The following is a 21793-nucleotide window of genomic DNA, read 5'->3' on the forward strand; positions in this document are numbered from 1 at the left end:
CTTATTAGAGAAAATTGATCTCTCTCTAATAATAATGAATTTTAATGAGTCCATAAACACCTCCAGGTTTTTACTGAGCTACATTTTTTTTTTCCATTACATTCCCAGAGATCCAGGTTGTCCTCATTTTTGTTCTCTCACTGCTTACACCAGTGTTTCTCAGCTCCAGTAATGGAGACACACTGCCATGCACAGTTTGAGGTTTTCCCTAATGCTGACACATCAGCTAATAGCTATGTCCTGCATGAGTTGAAGTAGGTGTGGTGAGAGTAAGGTAAACCGAATACTGTTCAGCACAGGATTAGAGTTGAGAAAAACATGTAGAAAGTGTTTCTAAACTCCAAAAAAAAAAAAAAAAAAATCACTGAATACCTGAACTGACTGATATTCCTGAGGACCAATTGTTATAAACACCATCGTAACATGTTGAATTTTTTACTGGAAATGATGTGATGTCAACTACTCTCAGATTGCAGATGATCATCAGATGGGCAGCACTGAGAGAAGACTGAAAGTGGTAGACACCGGCAGCAGCCAATGGCATGCAAAACACATGCAGGTAAAATTATATTTAGTGTGCCAGAGTGGCCATTGGATGTTTCTAATTCAACCACTTAACTAACCATCTTCTGCTCCCTTGATGAGAGCTGGCACACTTACATAGCCATGAGGCGGACCAGGCTCTTCAACACACAGCCTCTGCATGAAGCCATCTACACCTTCACTTTACCCCACTGTTCAGCACATTTCTTAACATCTCTAAATAACCCCCTGGGGCTCACAAGGCTGGCTCTGAAGTGTTTTTAAAGGCAATATAACTAGTTAGATCCTGTCATGCTGTTGCTGAAAACCCACGAGTATTTTGTAGGCCTGCTTCGATGGAAGTGCATCCAGGGCAACTTTTTATTCATCTGATTTTGGTATAGCAAAGCGATTTTTGCTACTGGGAATCGTGAGACATTTGAACAGTGTGTAGCCTAGACAGCATGAGTATACTGACTCCACTGCTGCTTGTTATGATGATTTATATAGTGTGCAGAGGGAGGTGAGGGGTTGTAAGATTAACAATATGGAGTGTTGGCTCTGAACATGGAAACAGGGATCTTAAGTTTTTCTTTAGTCAGAGTAAAGTGCAGCTACTTCAGGCCCAATAATAAGAATGCTGGATTGCTGACTGTAGGATATGGGCAGTAGTATGTATACAGATGTGATCTAAAATAAAGAAAAACAGCATGAAGTAATTGCACATTAATGGTAATTAATAGGCTTGTCATGTTGCTTCAGATATGCATACAACACTAACTCATAACACAATATACTGTAGTGAGAAAACACTACAAGAATAAAATTAGGCTTTCAGCAGTTAAGTATGTAAGTTTAGCTATGCCTTTTAATGAATTGTAGAAAGAAAATTGAGATTTCCACCACCACCACCACATCATCATTATCCAAATGACTACCTACCTGTTCTTTTTTAAATTTTCTTTTTAGACAGTGCTGTATTGAAGCTGTTCTGGAGGCTTCTTGTGGCTTAACACCTTACTAATGTGGTTTTATTTGTAAGGGATTTGTAGAGAAGGTGGATGCAAGTGTGATAATTTGTTAGATGACATGCAAACACAATAACTAAAATTGTGAATACAAGAACTATAAACAAACAGTGGATACAAGGCACAACCAGCCAGACTACTAGCAAGACTACAGCCCACACCACACCAAAAGACACTGCAAAACAGGAACTTATATAGTGGTGCTAATCAAGGTGAAACGAGACACAGGTGAGATTGAAAATGTGACGTGCTGGGGCTGATGGGAAGTGTAGTTCAGCGCCCTTTTGGTGTTATAATTTTTTTTTTATTAATTTGTATTTTTTAATTTGTATTTTTATTAATTTTATTAATTAATATTCAGGCTTGGGCAAGTCCTCTGCTATAATCCAAGTAGTAAAATGTTTAATGTCATATTGCTTAAAAGCAGCACAGAATATTTTGTTTAACATTTCAGACACAATATGGCTAATTAATTTGCTTATTTTCGCTCCACAAAGGGAAATAGATCCTGAAGCAGCCACACTGACTGACAGACTGTCGGCTAGCTGGTTAGCTAGCTCACAATAATTTGCATATTCCCATTACAGGTCCATCTGGTGAAACTGGCTTCCCTTTTCATCTTCATCTTTTGATCATCCATATTTTAAGTCAGAAGTTCTATTTATGAAAAACGTATCATTTGCCATGTTTGCTGACGATGTCGCTAACGCTATGGTAGTAATGCTTTCAGTGGGACTGATGCTAGAATTGGAATTATATGTGGCAAACACAGACAAGTGGTGTGATACATGCAGTGAAACATCCCTGTGCGGTTATACTAAAGATAAGCACTTTTGGTATGCCACTTGTCCAATCAAACTAGCAGACTGGAGCTAACTGTTGTATAAGAGAATATATAACAAACCAACTTAAATACATAGTACTAGATCTGTAGCTTCTGGATGATGAGGCATGTAGCACGTTCTGAGTTTCGACTACAAATCAAACAAACAGAACACAATTCAACTGTGCAATATTGACATACTACACAAGATGGCCATGAATCAAGGATTTTGGCTCGATGACATGCTGCTTGAGCTTAGACACGGCACAGAGCACACTTTGATCATTTATTCCCAATTCTGATTCACAGGAACTAATGTAAGAGCATTACTGTCAACACCCCAGATTGGCTGAACACATGATGAGAAGCATTCTTGAGAGACATCCAAGAGTTGTCTGTTTCATGGACAAATTCTGGAAAAGTGATTGAGGGTGAGCACAATGAAATACATGCAACCTTTGCCTTAGGCACATCCTCTTAAAGCTCTATGGAATTTGGACACTAGTGTTTTAGATTTTATGTATTTAAGATTGTGTTTAAGTGTTTAAGATTTTATGTGATCCAAGACATGTTTAGAGGGTATAGAAAATAAGCCTTTTTAAAAGCCTTTCTAATAGAGACAGTTTTGCCATTGACGTTAAATAGTATGTTTTTATGCTGTTGCCTGTGTCAAAATCCTAATCCTCCAAATCCTTGTACAATGTTTTTTAGAAAATCAGCACCTATGTGTCAGGTGTTTGGGAACATAGCAGTGCTTCAATGTACATAGCTGACTTCACATAAAGCATAAAGCATCACTAGGCACACAGGCAACTACTTAATTCATTTTTGTAAATATCTTACTGAATTGCATATTAGAAAATGTAGTCATTTCCGATATTCAGTACCAACATACACAACTCTGAGCAACACCTAATGAAGGAGTATGATATTTAGCATATTATCATAGTAATGCAGCTGTTCTTTTTACATTAAAGTTGTTATTAAATTAAAATGACTTACTAACACACTCCATATGGAAGTTGTCATATTAAAAGCCACTGTGACAGTAGCAGTTATATGAGGTGTAGACGTTTGTGCAGTAACCATTTTTACAAATTTCTGGGTTTATATTCTGTAATTATGAGAGATAATTGTCCGAATGAAGACTCTGGACTCAGTTGTTACACCATTAATAGTTACAGTAATGTTTTAAGACAAATAGGACAGGTCAACAGCTCTTGAGGGTCAATCCCAAAGCCATGTCAGTGTAATTGCTGTGCTGAGAATAATCAGCATTGGTCCTGTGGTTTCCACTGGTGGATGGGGTAGGGGGGTTGACAAAATGTGCATAAGAAAACAGGTGCTACAGTCAGTAATAGTAAGTAGTACTATATATAATAGGTGTAGGTAATTAATTGATAACTCTGTATGTGTGTATAGTAACAATGAAACTATGCTTTTTAATCTCTGGTGTTTTATAGATTGTCTGTGTAAGTTATCCTGATCTAAGATTTTTTAGCATATTTAGAAAATATATATATATAAATCACAAAAGACACAATGTTATTTTTAGACTTTATTGTCCTGAAACAACTACAGTCAGAGGTAATCAAGTGGAATGAACAAACCAGGGTGGACCACAGTTTCCAAAAAAGGGATCATTCCTACAGCCTACTCATAACCATCTTCATGATTAAGTTTAAAATTGCCTTCCAAAATACCAAAAATCAAATGTGATAACTTCATTTCAAGACGTGTCCTGAGCACAGGCAAAGGTGGTTGCACAGTGGCCACTGAGATGCCACTGAAAATGGTAGTGAGTACAGACACATATAACCTGTCTCTTCCTTATTATGGAGAACTGATCATTGGTTTATATCAAGTGATGTTGGTATATATAGACGGGTGCCATATTAAAGGAAAAAAAACAGTTATACTGTGGGAGGTATTTTGCTAGCATGGTTTGGGTCCACTTATCCTGTTGGAGTGACAAGTTACTGCAAATCAATACAAAATTATTCTGACTGATCACCTTCATTCTAGGCTGAAACATTTCTAGCCTGATCAGAGACAGATGTTACACAGTGCCCTCTACCACCATCATCAAAACACCAATTGAGGGAATATCTTTTGGAAAAATGGTGGTCATTCCTCCATCACAGTTCCAGAAACTTGTAGAATCTGTGCTATGGCTCACTGAAGCTGTTCTGTCAGCTCCTTGTGGCTTAACACTTTACTAATTTCTTTTTTCATTAATTTTCACCTGTATGTGTACTTATTCTGTAATATTCAGGCTTGGGCATACCCTCTGCTATAATCCAAGTAGTAAAATGTTTAATGTGTTATAGTATACATGTCATATTGCTCAACAGCAGGACAGAATATTTTGTTTAAAAGTGGCTTGCATTGTGTTTAAGGCAGCTTTAAATCTGTTGAATGTCTAGCCAGCAATAATGGATGCAAGTATTTCAGTTCAAAGTAGACTATATAATTATCAAGCAAATGTGACGCACATTAACATGTTGCTGAAAATCTCTGAACTAGGTGTTCGCTGGATTGAAGGCACCATATAACATTAGTTAAAAAGTGCAGTCATTCCATAAAATAACATTTCATAGTCTGCTCCACAGGGCAGGATACATACACTTTATCTGATACAGTGTAAACCTTTTCTCCATACATAAACGATAGTGCTACAAAACATTTGTACAGAAATCTATAAATCTACAGGGTTAAACTGATTTTTTTTATACCTTTTTGTACCTTTTTTTTTGGTCAAACAAAATATTGAGTGTACTGAATGAGTTTATTAGAATATATAACAAACCAATTTAAATACATAGTACTAGATCTGTACAAAAATCCCAAACCCCCTCAATGAAGCCTTGACCCACAATCCTGAGCTGGAACGACCTCTAATAACAAATTAGGTGTGTAAATTGTAAATAAAGTACATGTAATCACCATTTGGGCAACATTCAGAATGCCATGCAAATCACATTATGCATGAGAACCAATCAAAAACTGAGTCACTTCACAGGTCCTGTTAAAACTTGAACTTATTTTTAAAAATCACTCTTTATGTACAAGACGGAATAGGCTTTGACTGTAACTGTGTGTGTTCATGTTTGGAGCTCAGCTGGCTCGGCTTCACTGATGCAGGTTTAGTGTCAGTCCTTTAGAGAAGTGATGGATGGAAGAGAAAGAGAGAGAGACGAGTGCATCAATTTCCCACAGAGTGGGTGACAGAGCCTTGGTCTTCTGGGATACACTCGTGGGGCTTAGAAGAAGCCAAAAAGCCCGGCAAGCAGGTGCATTTGTATGAGCCCTCTGTGTTGGTACACACTCCGTTCTTACACAGCTCCACTTTGTCACTGATATCCTCACATTCGTTTATATCTGTAAGAGGTGACAGTGGAGAGACAAGTTCAGTGTGAGAGATGTGTTTTTAAAATATTGCTCAGTTGAAATGAAACTGGAAATGGATAGTAAAGGATTCTGATTTGCAACGTAATACCAGTTGAGTCTTCAATTGGAAGAAGTTGAATAAAACACACTACCACATATTGATATGCATCAGTCAGAACACAGATATTGAAACAGCCCACAGCTGCTGGAAGAGTAAAACTTAATTGAAACTTAACTGGCATCTGAGGTGTGAATATGCAGTGATATCTAATGTGAAACCAACTTTACTATCTAATTTTCAGAAACGCTCAAAATGGAGAAGACGTGGGATCTTGTTCATATGAAAGATGCAATGCTCCATAGACTTTCTTAATAAATCTGTTAGCTTTTTTTTTGCAGATGTTATAAAAAAATTTTCACATTAGGACCTTAAAATAATCTATTCAGATTCATAATTGCAGTGTGCTTCCAGTATGTGCTCAGCTTCTTGGGTGATGAGGTATGTTCTGAGTTTCAGCTACAAATCAAACAAACAGAACATATTTCAACTGTGCAATATCGACAAACTACACAAGATGGCCATGAATCAAGGATTTTGGCTCGATGGCATGCTGCTTGAGCTTAGACACGGCGCAGAGCACACTTTGATCATTTATTCCCAATTCTGATTCACAGGAACTAATGTAAGAGCATTACTGTCAACACCCCAGATTGGCTGAACACATGATGAGAAGCATTCTTGAGAGACATCCAAGAGTTGTCTGTTTCATGGACAAATTCTGGAAAAGTGATTGAGGGTAAGCACAATGAAATACATGCAACCTTTGCCTTAGGCACATCCTCTTAAAACACTATGGAATTTGGACACTAGTGTTGTTTTTTTTTTTTTTTAAGATTTTATGTGATCCAAGTCTAACTCTTCTCTACTCTCTATTCGTGACTAGTGGGTATAGAAAATAAACCTTATTTAAAAGAGACAGTTTTGCCATTGAAGATAAAAACATGCTTTTACACTGTTGCCTGTGCCAAACTACTCATCCTCCAAACCCTCATAGACTTTTCTTTTTTTTTTTTTTTTTTTTTAAAAGAAAATCAGCACCTGTGTTTCCGGTGTGTGGGAACATAGCAGTGCTTCAATGTACTACATAGCTGATTTCACATAAAGCATTAGGTTTGCTTTATTCTTTTGCTTTGTATCAGTGTGTGTATGCATAACATTTAACCTCCAAGAGTTGTGGTGCTGAAGTGTGATGGAGAAAGTTGATAATCTTTATTTATATAGCATTTTACAGCTTGACTCTAGATTGCTGTAAATATAAAAGGTCGAACAAAGTAAAATGTTGATATAATCTACAATCATTAATGAAATGACTAAAAAACATATGTGAGGTGGCCTGGGAAAACTCGCTGCGGCTGAAATCAAGCAGCCCAAACAGATAAAAATTGTGTTTGGCAAGACACCTCTACTTTAAGCAAGCAAAAATATGTTTCACTAGAATAGCATGGAAATGTTTTAGTGTTAATACTTTTTAATCTTGCCTAGGATATCTTCCTGCAAAGATCATGTTGTGTAGGGAGCCGGTTTAACAAATGCGGTTGTAAAAACAGTCAGTCTGTCGAAAGTTGTGTAAAACCTTCCTAGCTAAGTATGATTTCCTCACACAGTGAAAGTCACACACTGATTATTTTCTTTTACTTTAACTATGTTCTATAGTGAAATGCACATAAGCAATTCAGTTTACAATCAAACTAAATTGCAAATTGAATTGCCTACCGATACAGAAGCCTTGAGTATCAGCTGATACTGATACCCATCTGCTATTGTTTTCTTTAAAAAAAAAAAAAAGTTCACTTTTTTTTTAAATAAAGCACTTCACACAAAAATCACACAAAAACCATTTACATTGTAAATATAATAAATATAATAAAGTATAAATATAACAAAATCTATCCTAACAAAAGAAAAAAAAACAGTCTCTTTATATGCAAACATTTTCAGTTCCAATCTTTGCCATTTGTTTTAAGGTCTGATATCCAATATGCTTTCTCCGATATCCGATCCCCCATTTTTTACTGGTATCGCCACAATATCGATACTGTGTCATCTCTAATATATATGTATTTTAACTAGGTGATAACATTGACAGAGAAATGAGTGAGAGAATAAAAGTCTTACCAATACACGCCATCTTGCTTAAGTTTAGTTCATAGCCATCAAAGCAATCACAAGTGTAGCCCTCTCGCACACGGACACATCGGCCATTTTCACAGCCATTCAAGATGCCGCACTCTTCTGCTTGCAGACCCTCAAATCCTGCACTATGATCTGAAAGAAAAATAACAGACAGCATGGAATCACACACTTTCACATTGTGTTTTTACGAAGAGTTTGTGTTTGTATAAAAAAATACTGCATCACTTCTAGTACTTTACTACTAATACTAAAAGTATATTCATATTAGACAGGTAATCAGTATGATTAATTGTGCATGCACAAGTATGTATATCCTGTGGAAAAATGAAGCTACCCCTGTAAGGGTTAACTCGGCGGGGTGGTTGGTGCTCTCGGGGTCTGGGCACAGGTACTCGTCCTCCCTCTCTAGAGCTGTAGTCATTTGAGTGATCAGTAAAGATGGAACCACTCAAAGGGCCTTCAGGTCCATAGAAGGTCTCACCTCCCAAAACGCCATAGTTACCCCAGTACGGTGGACCATTGGGTCCCTCAGGTGGGGCGTCAGGTCCATATTCAAAGCCTGGATGCTCCCGTAGGCTGTCTGAGCCTCTGTTAGGCAGGTTACACAATACAGCAAAATCCTCTGTGTGGAGACACATTACAGTTTTGGTTAGCTGTGTGACTTATCTTTAGAAAGTATGTGTTCTATAGTGTAGGTTTAACATTTCCAGAGAGTGTGTATAGATAGAAATAATTATAAATACACACCAGATGATTTTATAGGGCAGAAGGCACACTGTGACCCCCAGGCAACACCATAGAGACAGCAACACTCAGTGTAGGTAGTCGACATACCAAGCATGGGATTAATACAAGTGGTATCAGGTTTAAGTTCCTGCCAGCAGATGTCTGTGTGAATATAATCCTCATCAAGGAAAGGACCTATAGGGTACAATGGGTATAATATATATACATATATATAAATATTCTTATATATTTATACACTGGTTGAGAATGCATGAGAAAAGACATTTGCACAAAACAGCAATGCTGTAAAGTTTCAGTTCCAGGGTATATGAATGTATTTTTCTCACTGACAAGACAATCAGCAGTACAGCACAGTACATATCAGGGAATGAGATATCAGAGTCTCACCCTCTGTGCTGTTGGCAGAGATGCAGCGACGCTGTGTGGCATCCAGGATGAGTGGAGGAATGCAGAAGCAGTTAAAGGAGCCGGGGGTGTTCATACACTCTCCATGTTCACACTGATTCTCCTCCTTACATTCATCATCATCTGAGGGACATGTGCAGAATACATGCTTACTCCAAATTCATAAAAAAAAAAAATTCGGGCGTGCTGTGACTGCCTGTTCAATCTACAACGCACTACCAGCACAACAGCATGCTTTATTTTTTATAGAAAAAGCATGGGGACAGGGACAGCCAAAGTTAGACCAGCTGTAATTACACCACAGCTTTATAAAAAAAGTCACAAGAGTCAGTGGGGCAATGGATAAACAGACTCTTCATCTTTTTTTTTTTTTTTTGCTATTCATTAGTATCACTACTATAAAAACACTTCTATGGAGTTACACATTGCACAATCTTGACATCTTTATAGATTAAGATTTTAGATAAATGCACTTACACACTTACAAGTGCAAAAAAAAATAGGTGGCATGTAAAACAAGGGCAATTCGATACATGAGCTCAGGTTTTAGGTGCCTCTAATGTACCTCTAAAGAGTCTCAAAAGCAGTGGATATGGATTGAAATGCTTCTTAAAATCAAAGCACTATTAACATATTAATACAGATCTTCTTTTTATGTGGTTTAATCAATCAATCAATCAATGAATCAATTAATTAATTAATTGCCTAGCTTATTGTTATTATTATTATTATTGTAATAATATAATATAATACATTATTATCAATAATGTGAATTAAAATGACTTACCAACACACTCCATACGGACGTTGTCATAGTAATAGCCACTGTGACAGTAGCAGTTATATGAGGCATAGACGTTCACACAATAACCATTTTTACAAATTTCTGGGCCATACATCTCACACTCATCTGCATCTGTAGACAAGAGTTCAAAGCATAATTCTTCTCAGATGGCTGTAATAGTTACACCATTAGTAATTACAGTAATTTTTAAAGACAACCACAAATAAGATGGGTCAGCAACTCTTGAGGGTCAATACCAAAGTCACACTGGTGTCAGCACTTCCTTTGGGGCATATTTTTGTGATTTCTCAGGTTGAATACTTGGCCAGGCTTGAAAAATGATTGTAATTCCTATCAATCAGCATATCTTAATCGTTGCCAGGCCAGGTCTTGAGTTTGTTTTGTCTCAATTTTGTCTTGGTCTGGACCATGAGTCCCAAACAAATTTTATCTTAAAATAATAAGCTTTCCTTTCCTTTAACTTCTTCACTGCAGTCTGATCTGTCTGTCTCTGTCTATAATACAGTCTGGATATGTACAACATTTAGAGTTTTACACTGGAACCAGAACAAATAGAACTTGATGTCCAACGGCATCAAGGTGAAATAACCTTAAAATATACTTCAAACAGGGAAAATCTTGAAGGGCTAGCTGGACAGACAGATGGAATGATGGCAAATATTGTAGATAGCCAGAAAAAAATGGGCCTTGAGATCCTGAACATGAAAAAGTAAGTAACATCTCTTGCACTCTAGTCTTTTCTACAGTATTAAATGACTTGCTGTTAAGCATACAAAACACCTTTTTTCAGTGAGTGCAATACAAAGCACTGAAGATGCAAAAGTACCTATACTCCGGAGGTGACTGAAGCCTTCGAGTACGGTGATCATGGGGAGAATGCCAGGACCATGAGGACACAGCTCAGCATACTCCACTGAGGATAGACACATTAAAAATGGCTTCCAAAAGACACGTTCACATGTATAGATCAGGCATATTTAAGGGGGGGAGGGGGATGTGTCAATAAAAATGCACCGAACTTCATCCGGTGGTACCCTACCTTGTCCGTTTTGTGGGCATGGGTGGATGTTGCAGTTGTCTCCCCAGCCTGCTCCTACAGTGCAGCAGCATTCCTGCTTGGTGACATTACTGGAGAGCACATTTTCACAGAAGTTGGCGTCGTTTAGGTTGTAGTAGCAATCCTTCCTCTGTTCGTCATCAGAGGCACCATGGGGAGGAGCAGGGAGGTCATGTCCTGTGGAGTCTGATATGATTCCCACATTGAACACATAAAGAACACCAGTCAGAAAGCTAGAAGACATAGGACACTTTAAAAACAGACTGTACACTGTTATTCCATGTATTAAACCTGGGTTTAAACTAAAATGCCTGAAATATAAAAATGCAGTTGCTCTCTAGGCTTGATGAGCTCAGCTGTGTCACAAGAAACTGGAATCATTGCTCACGCAATGCTGTAATGTTTACTGGATATTTCAAACACAGCCAGAGTGACCTGATCACAGTTCTATGGCATATGGCCATATTTACACAACAGATTTAATCTAAATCTCTGAAAGAGCCAACAATTTTTATCTTTTTTTTAATCAATTGATTGAAATATCAAGAGATTTAGAACATTCTGAGTTTTTAAATCATATTCACTATTGTTATCTATTTGACAGGCCAATTTCACACCACAATATAAAGTTACTCCAAGGCCTTTTCCAAATTGCATTGCTGGTCAGTAATCTGCTTATGCTCAGATCTGTTAGTTGTTGAAAAATGTTTCCACGTATGAAGTGCCAACAGCTCACCCTGAAGCAGAATTAACTTGACTGAAACTTGGCTTTAGGCTGTGTCTCCACTGCATGCACAATACGGAGTATCAAATCAACTAAAAGAACCTGGATGCACTTGCGCAATTTGTTCTGCGTGTAACTGAGAGTTATAGGAATATTGAACTTACAAATTGTTTTCACCTGTTGTGGAAATAGAGCCATCGGAGTCACTTATGTTACAGATGACGTATAAAATGGTTTGTATGCATGCATACATGTATTTTTATGTTTCTGTACCTGGTAAGATCATGTGGCGGGGTTTGCACTGCATAGTAATGGGGTCAAATTCCTCATCATCAGTGGGGCAGAGGCACAGGAAGCTTCCCTCCACGTTCTCACAATGAGCCTCACCACACAACTCACTACTTATTTCACATTCATCTGCATCTGCGCACACACAAACACACACAAAACACGGATTCATAGTTCAATTAGTTAAATCCCCTTTTAATGGAGTCATAGATATGAGTTAATAAAGTATTTTCTACTTCCATACCAACACAACCATGGCCCTCAGGTGTACTGACATATCCTTGGTCACAATGACAATAATAGGAGCCATTTGTGTTCTCACAGAAGCCATGCTTGCCACAGACCATCTCATCCTCACACTCATCAATATCTAAACAGGAAAATTAGACACAAAACAAGATTCAAAATCTGAGAAATGAAAGTTTTGAAATTCATCAGGCCCATCTGATACTCAATGTAAGCACAATAGTCACATACATAAAATGACTGAACCGCTGCACTGATAATAATGGATATAAATATATATATATATATATATATATATATATATATATATATATATATATATATATATATATATATATATACACCGATCAGCCATAACATTATGACCACTGACAGGTGGTCGAAGTTGATGTGTTGGAAACAGGAAAAATGGGCAAATGGCTTTGACAACGGCCAAATTGTGATGGCTAGATGACTGGGTCAGAGCATCTTTAAAATGGTAGGCTTTGTGGGGTGTTCCCGGTATGCAGTGGTTAGTACCTACCAAAAGTGGTCCAAGGAAGGACAACCGGTGAACTAGCGACGGGGTCATGGGCGCCCAAGGCTCACTAATGCGCGTGGGGAGTGAAGGCTAGTCCGTCTGGTGCGATCCCACAGAAGAGCTACTGTAGCACAAATTGCTGAAAAGTTAAAGCTGGCTATGATAGAAAGTTGTCAGAACACACAGTGCATCGCAGCTTGCTGCGTATGGGGCTGTGTATCCACAGACCTGTCAGAGTGCCCATGCTGACCTCTGTCCACTGCTGAAAGGGCCTACAATAGGCAGGTGAGCATCAGAACTGGACCACGGAGCAATGGAAGAAGGTGGCCTGGTCCGATAAATCACATTTTCTGCATGTGCATCGTTTACCTGGGGAAGAGATGGCACCAGCATGCACTATGGGAAGAACGCAAGTTGGCGGAGGCAGTGTGATGCTCTGGACAATGTTCTGCTGGGAAACTTTGGGTCCTGGCATTCATGTGGATGCTATTTTGACACATACCACCTACCTAAACATTGTTGCAGACCAGGTACACCCCTTCATGGCAACGGTATTCCCTAATGGAAGTGACCTCCTTCGGCAGGATAATGTGCCCTGCCACACTGTAAAAATTGTTCAGGAATGGTTCGAGGAACATGACAAAGAGTTCAAGGTGTTGATTTGGTGTCCAAATTCCCAATCCAATCGAACATCTGTGGGGTGTGCTGGCCATCAAGTCCGATCAATGGAGGCTCCACCTCGCAACTTACAGGACTTAAAGGATCTGCTGTTAACGTCTTTGTGCCAGATACCACAGCACACCTTCAGGGATCTAGTGGAGTCCATGCCTCGACGGGTCAGGGCTGTTTTGGCAGCAAAAGGGGGACCAACACAATATTAGGCAGGTGGGCATAATGTTATGACTGAAATATATATATCATTTCATACCCAGAATCTTATTTTCTTGTCTTGGTTTTGTTCTTCAAGTCTACTTAGATTTTTGCATTCCAGCAAAATTGATAAATATACACTCTTCTGTGTATAGCCTAATGACACATGGTCTGCAAGTAAATTCCTCTGATTCTTTACTAATTGCAGAAATAACAGTGCAGAGACATATTATATAAATATTAAAAGTCTTGTATGGGTAGTAAAATTGTAAAACGAAAAATCACTATCATGTCAATTATGGTTAAATACACTATAGCTAAACCAGTCCATCAACAGTATATGATGATGCACCATTGTTCATCAGACTAATTCTAAGACTGGAAAAGTAGAAGAAACCATGAGCCATAAATTAGATGAACTGCGATGCTCTTGTTTTGGTCTCGGATGTTCAGCGGGTGCAGCAGTCCAGCATGTTTTTGGAAAGCTTCACTCTGTAGCATGAACACTCAGGAGTGATGATCACGCAACAGAGCCAGGGGGTCAGATTATGTAACTGTTATGCAACAGTGTAAATCCTTTAGCTTTTGCTTTGGCCACGTTCCTAATATTTTATAAGGAAAAAAATAGTTGGAACCTTTGATTTTGCCAAAATAGTTGAAAACTGTTTTGCCAGAAAGCAGGTTTTAATAAGTCATCTAACCCAGAGCTGATTTTCATATCAACCATTACAGGCTTGTTTTGTTCCTGTGGAGATGACGTTCGGCTGGCTGCTATGAGCAACATGACATGATTGCAGAGTAAATGGAAGCCGTACAGAGGCTTCGCTTGCCATGTCATGCACGTGGCATCTGAGTGAACTCCTGTGATGAACACAATATTCAACCAAGCCTGTGACTGATCATTACACATGAGGTGTGCCCTGCAAGCAATCTTCTTCTGCTAGTCTTGGCATTTGTCATGAAATTGTAATAGTGCGACACTATTACAATACTGGAGCACTCATACACTAAAGCTAATATGAAATCACAGAGAGTATGCAAGCCTGTAAAGTGGTTTCATCTTTGCAAAACCCTCATAAACATCATCTCCAAGGCCTTTACTTTGAAAAAAAAATCAGCCTTAGGATAACACTGACCCTATTTCATCCATCACTATTTCACTCATGCCAGAGGATTAGAAATCTTTTGCTTTACAACAGACCAAAAAACACCACAAAGCTGGCAAACAGATTAAGCAGTTGTACAATTTGATTAATCCAATCATACATCATAGCCATGCTGTACAAACATAGAGGGAACACTTCGTTCTGTGTGTATAGCTGTCTAACATTGTGAACATTTGTTATCAATTTTTTTTATTAAATATTTTTTCTTGAATAATAACTTTAGTGAGTAGGGACCCTGGAGGACTAGTGGTTAGGCCACAGCACTCTCACCACTGTAGCCTGGGTTCGATTCCCGGCCAGGGAACCAACCCCAGCCACTGGGGTTGCATGCAACATTGTGGTCTCCCTGCTGGTCCCAAGCACGATAAAACTGGGGAGGGCTGCGTCAGGAAGGGCATCTGGTGTAAAAACTGTGCCAAATCAAATATGTGGACCAATGATCTATGGTGGCAACCCCTAACGGAAGCAGCCGAAAGAGGAACAACAACTTTATTGAGTCATGCCAGAACATTAGAGAGTGAGAAGATTATCTGATTATTATTTACTGGGAAAAACCAAAACATAACCCCCCACCACACACACACACACACACACAAACACACACAGAACTGGTAGAGAGTCTTAAATGTCAGTCATAGCCTAATGAGAGAAAATGTTATGCATGGACACTCTGTTTAGATATTTTTGATCAGAATAAAAACTAGATCTTGGTTAAAGGATTGGAGCAAACATTTCCTAAAAAGCACAGGCAGTCTCAGACAGTCACGAGAAACGGACTCCCACTAAGCAGCACTAGCCTGCGGTTGGATTGTCAAAAGGAGCCAAACAGCTGAAGTGGTCAGGGAATACTCCACCACAGCCAAAACTACTCCAGCCTTAATAAGTCTGCAATAAAGAGTGAATATGATACCATGGTGTTCTTGTTATTTTATCTGAAGGTGCACATGCATGTTCAGATCCACTGTGCAAACTCACTCACTCACACAGATTCACACCACAGTGCCATAATAAACCCACAGTCTATCCTAATCCTCAGCGTGGGTTGAAAGAAACTCTAGCCCATAACTGAGGAAACATCTTTTATGTCTCTCTGTAATACATTTCCTTGTGTCTTAAAGGCTTAAGTGGGCTTTTGAACAGCACTGGTAGTGGCCCGACCAGCTGTGAAACCCCAGGAGAAGGTAACAGTAGAGTTCACTTGCTACATCATATTTTTTTTAGCCTTTTTTTTTATTTAAGAGATGACAAAAGCAGGACTTCTCCTCCTTTAAGCCTGAGAATAGAGCCAAACTATCAGATATCATGTCAGGACTGAAATAAGTGCCAAAATGACTGGTTACTCCCTGACGTGAGGAACACATACAGCAAGAGAACAAGGACTCATTGAGTGCAGGCAAGATTTTGTGTAATGACGCCATGAAATCTGGTGACCGGGAAATTTGGAGCGTTCTTTTTCCATTACCAAATTTATTAAGGAGGCAGCGAAACAGGGCTGAGCTTATAGGTGTGTGTACTCACAATGCACTAATTAGGAACATGGTAGTTTCGCTTAAAGCTGACATCTTCGGAACTCTGAACTATTGTCAACTATTGTCACAGCCAAAGATAATCTCCATCTCCAAACATCTCCCCTCTTCCAAATTCTTAAAGAAACAATCAAATTATGCAGCTTGGTTATTATACGTAGGTGATGATTTTTTTGTAAGTGGATGAAAAAGTTCAGTGGGTAATTGGAACGTCTGGAAGCCGCTCATCCATTGCTTTATTAGGATGATGGAAGCACCTTGCAGGCATTTCCAAGATGAAGTGGAAACAAGTGAGCTTTGTCTAGAGGTCTGTGCTGGAGAGCTGGGTTTGGCCGCCACAGCTCAGAACACAAGGTGGCCTATGGGTAAATGCTGTTATTTAATGTGGCTTTCACAAGCTGGCCAAAGTAAGAGCTGTCTGCCAATTATGACCTCTCTGACAACCACAAATACCCAGTAGTGCTGGAAAGCAATCCAGAATCTAATACTGATGCTTAGATGGAGGTTTTAATGCTCAGTCTTCGCAATATGCACTGTCAAAAATGACTAATGAGCAGTTACAAAATCCCACCAAAGAAGTGGTATGTGTCTGGGAGGAACACATCCGGAAAGGCTTGGTCATTAATCAGGTTCCAGCTGTCTTGACTCCCAACATAATACAGCAAATGCACAGGCTTTGGTACAAATGTTGAAGTGCTCAGTGTATTAGTTCTTTTTTTTTCTAAGGTCATAGTTCAATTATTCTCTAGTGCTGCCTACATGGATCCTTAGAGAAAATGAGACTTGGCCTTCATTTAAAGTGATGCTTTGGGAGAAACAATGCAAAAGCCATGAAACAGTTGGTTCAAAGTTGAGGAAATGTCTGAAAACTGCTAATGTACACTGAGAGAGAATCAAACCTTTGAAGTCAAATCACATGGAAAACAAAGCCAGGTTTTTGAAACACTAGTGAAATATTAGGAGCTTATATTCAAGCACTCAGGCTCATCCTCACACAAAGCAGAGCATCTTTAGACTAAAATGTTCAGTGCTGGGGATAGATGCATTTCAACAAGATTTTGACTAATGTAGAATACTTGTACAGTAATAAATGCCTTAATATTTCATAATATTAATACATCATAATATGAGACAAGAACTTGGCCTTTGTTAAAAGCAAAGCTTTTCAAAGTTGAGGAAATGTCTCAAAACCACTAAGATACACCAAAAAGGGGAATCAAACCCTTGAAGTCAAATCACATGGAATAAAAGGGCAAGTGTTCAAAACACTGGAAAAATCTTATGTGCTTAGATTCCGGCATTGAGGCTGAACCTTACACACATCAGAGGACATTTAGTGTAAAATGTTGAGTGCTTGGGCTACATGCAGTTCAATGAAGCTTGTAATTCTTTGACTAATGTGGAATAAATGCCTTAAAATATTGATATTTTTAAACCTTACACAATTTCACATATTCCATAATCCGTAAATCACATTGGAAAGCTAGACAGCGCTGTCGTAAGACAAGACATATGTGTTCATCGTGTTCTCTAACAATTCTGGGTGAGATCTGTGCCACAATGTTGAACCGCTAACCATGTAACCAGTGTAGCTGATGTGTAATGCTGTGAGGCTGCTGGATTTGGAGAGTCTACAGACCACATACCCCACGTCCCTGACAGAAAGAACACAAGGTTCTGGCTAAGTCCCATCCTCACACAGAGCACTACAGAACAAGTAGACTCATATTTCACTGTGTGTGTCTACCCCTACACTCAGTCCCGAGTGCACTACTGGACTCTAGGCGACCATCAGAAAGTCGTTTCAAATGACAAAGAGCTGTCTGTTCACAAAGATATTCATCCTGAGAGATATTTTCTCCCAACATCAATCACGTTTGTGAGAGAAACAAATGTGCTTGATGCAGTTTGTTACACTTGAGGGTTAGCATGTGAGTATCTGTGTCAGAGTAGTATTCGTGTCATCGTGAGAATTGATAGATGAGATGCTATGTGGAGAATGAAGGAAACAATAATAAATTTTTTTTTTTAAGATTGCGAACTGTGATAAATCTATTGGCAAAGCAGCTCAATAATGTTTAAGTACTAATCATGGTCAGGATGAACTTGTTTGCAATGCTGTTTTATTACCCAGGTTTCTCTTAACATGATGGAATTTGTCCTTTCAAAAGCTTAAACATTACCAAACTCCTGCTATTTACTTAACTGAAGGTGCAATAAACCCTACCCATTTTCCTCAACAAATTAGTTGTTGCTAATTTCAACCTTCTAGCTAGCACTCGCATTTCACGTGACAGCACAATGTCAGCGACTTCATCTTTTCAAACATAAGACAAAGAAATAAGATAAGATACAATAAGAAGAGAGTACTAACTGCCTTATTCTGTATATATGCTTTAACTGTAGTGCTTGTCACTTTGACTGACAGAAAAGAGAATAATACCATCCCAGAATGCTGAGCCAGTGATACTCTTTGGAATGCTGGGCATGGATGGTTGTGGCATAGTTGAGATTCAAATTCGCAAATTCTTGACAATCGGCTGAAACCTGAGACAGTCCAGAAACCCAGGAGCCAAAAGTAAATAAGTTAATAATAAATAGGAATGCCACCTTAAAGTATAAAACTTATTTACAGATGTAATAACTCAACACATTAGCTCCGTACAACATGAAACAGTTAATTACATAAATTAGACCTCTTTTACAATCTCAGTGAATGAATTAGGTTTGAAATTATGTAGTAATGGATGGAAAACAGAATAATAAAAAAAGAACAGCCACATCTGCCAGTAATGCCACTGAAACAATTGCCAATTTACTGTATTCACCAAGCATTCAATGAAAAAAAAATAAAAGTGGGGAAAAAAATTGGGCTGGGAAAATTCCTAAACTCAACTAGTATAAAATTAATAATGATGGCCACATGCATGATTAAACAAGGATTGAAGGATAATTGTTGCATTACTGCATAACTTAGAAGGGACTTATTAGTGACGCCAACTATGGAACATATTACATACCGAATCTTTCTCCAAGGGTCAATAATGAGAACAAATGAGAACATTTTAGTTAAGGACTGTTTGCGTGCCACTTGTATAATATATGGAGACCAAACAAGTACAAAAATACCATACTAAAGACATACGCCTTAGCGTATTTTTATCATCTATAGTATCCTCAGAATGAATATGCATCTTGTATATAGCTGATTCCAATATTGTATCACCTACAGTTCATGGAAATACGCATGTCTAGCAAAGATTACACAGAGATTCATTTACGCTCTGAAAAATAGTGTTAACAGTCTAGTAAAAAAAAAAAAAACACTGTTGCGCTTACAGCTGTTGGGATACCTGCATTGATAGAAGAATGCTTCAAAGTACATATGCACACATGCACATGTATTGGCAGCCACAGATAGGCACATACATCACTCTATCCTTTAAATCCCATGATGGTGATCTGGCGTCACTGCCTGCGTGCAGACGGACACACACGCAGACGGAGGAAAAGAGCTTAGCCTGATTTATGGCATAATTAGAGGCCAATATTTTCAGTGGCCACAGGCCAGAAGGGTGTGTATGCCTCTGTGTAGGTTAAATGGCATTGCACAAGATTGAGAATATTTGATGCAGCTTGCCATGTGTCAGAAATGGGTTGGAAGCATTTTGGCATGCATGAATGGAAGGCAAGAGCTTCTTTTATGTGGACGCCATCATACTAAATTTGAAGGGTCGAACAGCTCTGTTTTGTGTATTAGCATAAATAATTTATTCATTTGGGTATTCAACTAAGGTAAAGGTCCAGGTCCATAAAATTCCTTGCTTAAAAATGTCCAGATAAACAACAATAAGAGACATCGGTTTGAAGTTATTTTTTTTTCTTTTGCACTGGAGCTTCATGGTACCTCTTTTGACTAGTGCCATGAACTCTGAACAGATGAGACACCTGTTTTTAACTTGAAGCAGAGAAAATAAAATGCATACTTCCCTCTCCAAATGTTGTCAACCAAGTTATGGTGTCACTTCATTAGTCAGACCAGAGAGGGTAAATAAATGCTTTCCTTTCACAATGAGCTCCCTTCAAGTAATTTATATAGATAAATGCATGTAACTGGCAGCACACCACAACAGAGGATATGCTACAGAAGCCGCAATGGTTCATATGTTCAAAAATAAATAAATAAATAGAGTCGCTGATCTACGGCCAGCTTTTTTCCATTCACTGATTTGTTCTGCTATAGTAGTTTTTGAGTGCTCAGTTTGATCTGCTGGGTCTAATCAGTTGATGACCCCTGTTTTATATTGATATATGATTATTATTCTTGCTGTATATTGGTCTCTCAAACCTTTTTACAGAAGCTCCTATGATGCTTCTCATGTACAGTAGATCTGCAGACATTCAGGACACTGTGAATGTTATACTATTCATTTTCATCCTGATTTTCCAGCAGGGTGTCTGGGATTTTTCACTGAGAAAGTGATTTGAAATTAGAGTTGCATGTGCAGACAAAGTGCGTACAAGGTGAGGCACTCTATACACACTTTCTACAGGCTGCTGACATCTCGCTATGGTCCATTAAGAGTAATAATCTTTTCTTTCTCATTCATCATCAACCTCGAGACAATTTCCTCCACCTCATATTCTCACTGCTCGTCCTTCCCTCTTCTATCCATGTCATTGCTTATCTTGATTATGCAGTGATTTCAGAAATGAAAAAGGCTATTGTGAAGTTTGTTGGTCCACTTTAGCGTTGTACTTATGTTTGGCGTGTCTCCACAGTACGGTTGTTTCAGTAAGTAGGGTGCGGTCTACATACAAACTCGGCAGCCTTCAGTGAGAATTCTGGCCTTAACTTCACCCCAATCTCTCTGCAAGCACTCATTACTTTGGCTTGCACCATGCAAACCCAAGTGGATCTGTTGTACTCAACACGTTTTTGCATGAAATGGGGTCAAGTGGAGCAGATGGCAATTTCTTTGCATACTTTTGCAGTGTTACAACTTCGCCATGAAAGCACTGAATGCATTTAACATGCTTTGTGTCATGCCTTTACTGTCCACAATAAGCATGTCATGTGACGTAACTGAACATTTAATCTGATACAGATAAATGTCAAATGCACTTTCCAAAAAGTGGAAAGAAAGGGGCCAGAAAGTAACAAAAGCCCAGTCGCTTGACAGTAATTTTACCATAGTAAATTCATAAGGTCTGTAGAGGTTATAATGAGCAATGTGTGTGCCTTGACAGCTAACTCCGTCCTGGCCTTGATTATAACCTGGTTGACAGATACAGTTGAAGGAGCCCTCCACATTGAGACAATCTCCCATTCCACAGACATCCTCAGACTGACACCCATTCACATTTGAACATCAAACACTTTGTACCACTGTAAGCAAAAGGAGAACTACGGAATCATTCATGCATCTTGAATCTAATGCAAATTGATATATGTGCAGGAAAACAGAGACACATTAAGACT

At 38.7% G+C, this 21793-nt stretch overlaps 1 protein-coding gene across 1 annotated transcript in view; it reads right to left on the bottom strand.

The window, feature by feature from the left end:
- Positions 1-3918: 3918 nt before the first annotated feature.
- The window catches only part of LOC113538936 (latent-transforming growth factor beta-binding protein 2), a 116633-nt gene continuing 98758 nt past the window's right edge, over positions 3919-21793 (bottom strand). The window contains exons 26-35 of the mRNA XM_026934411.3: positions 12228-12353; positions 11969-12118; positions 10954-11157; positions 10741-10827; positions 9897-10025; positions 9092-9232; positions 8705-8878; positions 8292-8579; positions 7940-8089; positions 3919-5754 (exon numbers count right to left, since the gene is read on the bottom strand). Coding sequence (XP_026790212.3) covers positions 5579-5754; positions 7940-8089; positions 8292-8579; positions 8705-8878; positions 9092-9232; positions 9897-10025; positions 10741-10827; positions 10954-11157; positions 11969-12118; positions 12228-12353 — 1625 coding nt within the window. The 3' untranslated portion in view covers positions 3919-5578. The remainder of the gene's footprint in view (positions 5755-7939; positions 8090-8291; positions 8580-8704; positions 8879-9091; positions 9233-9896; positions 10026-10740; positions 10828-10953; positions 11158-11968; positions 12119-12227; positions 12354-21793) is intronic.

This window comes from Pangasianodon hypophthalmus, chromosome 10, assembly GCF_027358585.1.
Source record: "Pangasianodon hypophthalmus isolate fPanHyp1 chromosome 10, fPanHyp1.pri, whole genome shotgun sequence".
Classification (NCBI taxonomy): Eukaryota; Metazoa; Chordata; class Actinopteri; order Siluriformes; family Pangasiidae; genus Pangasianodon; species Pangasianodon hypophthalmus.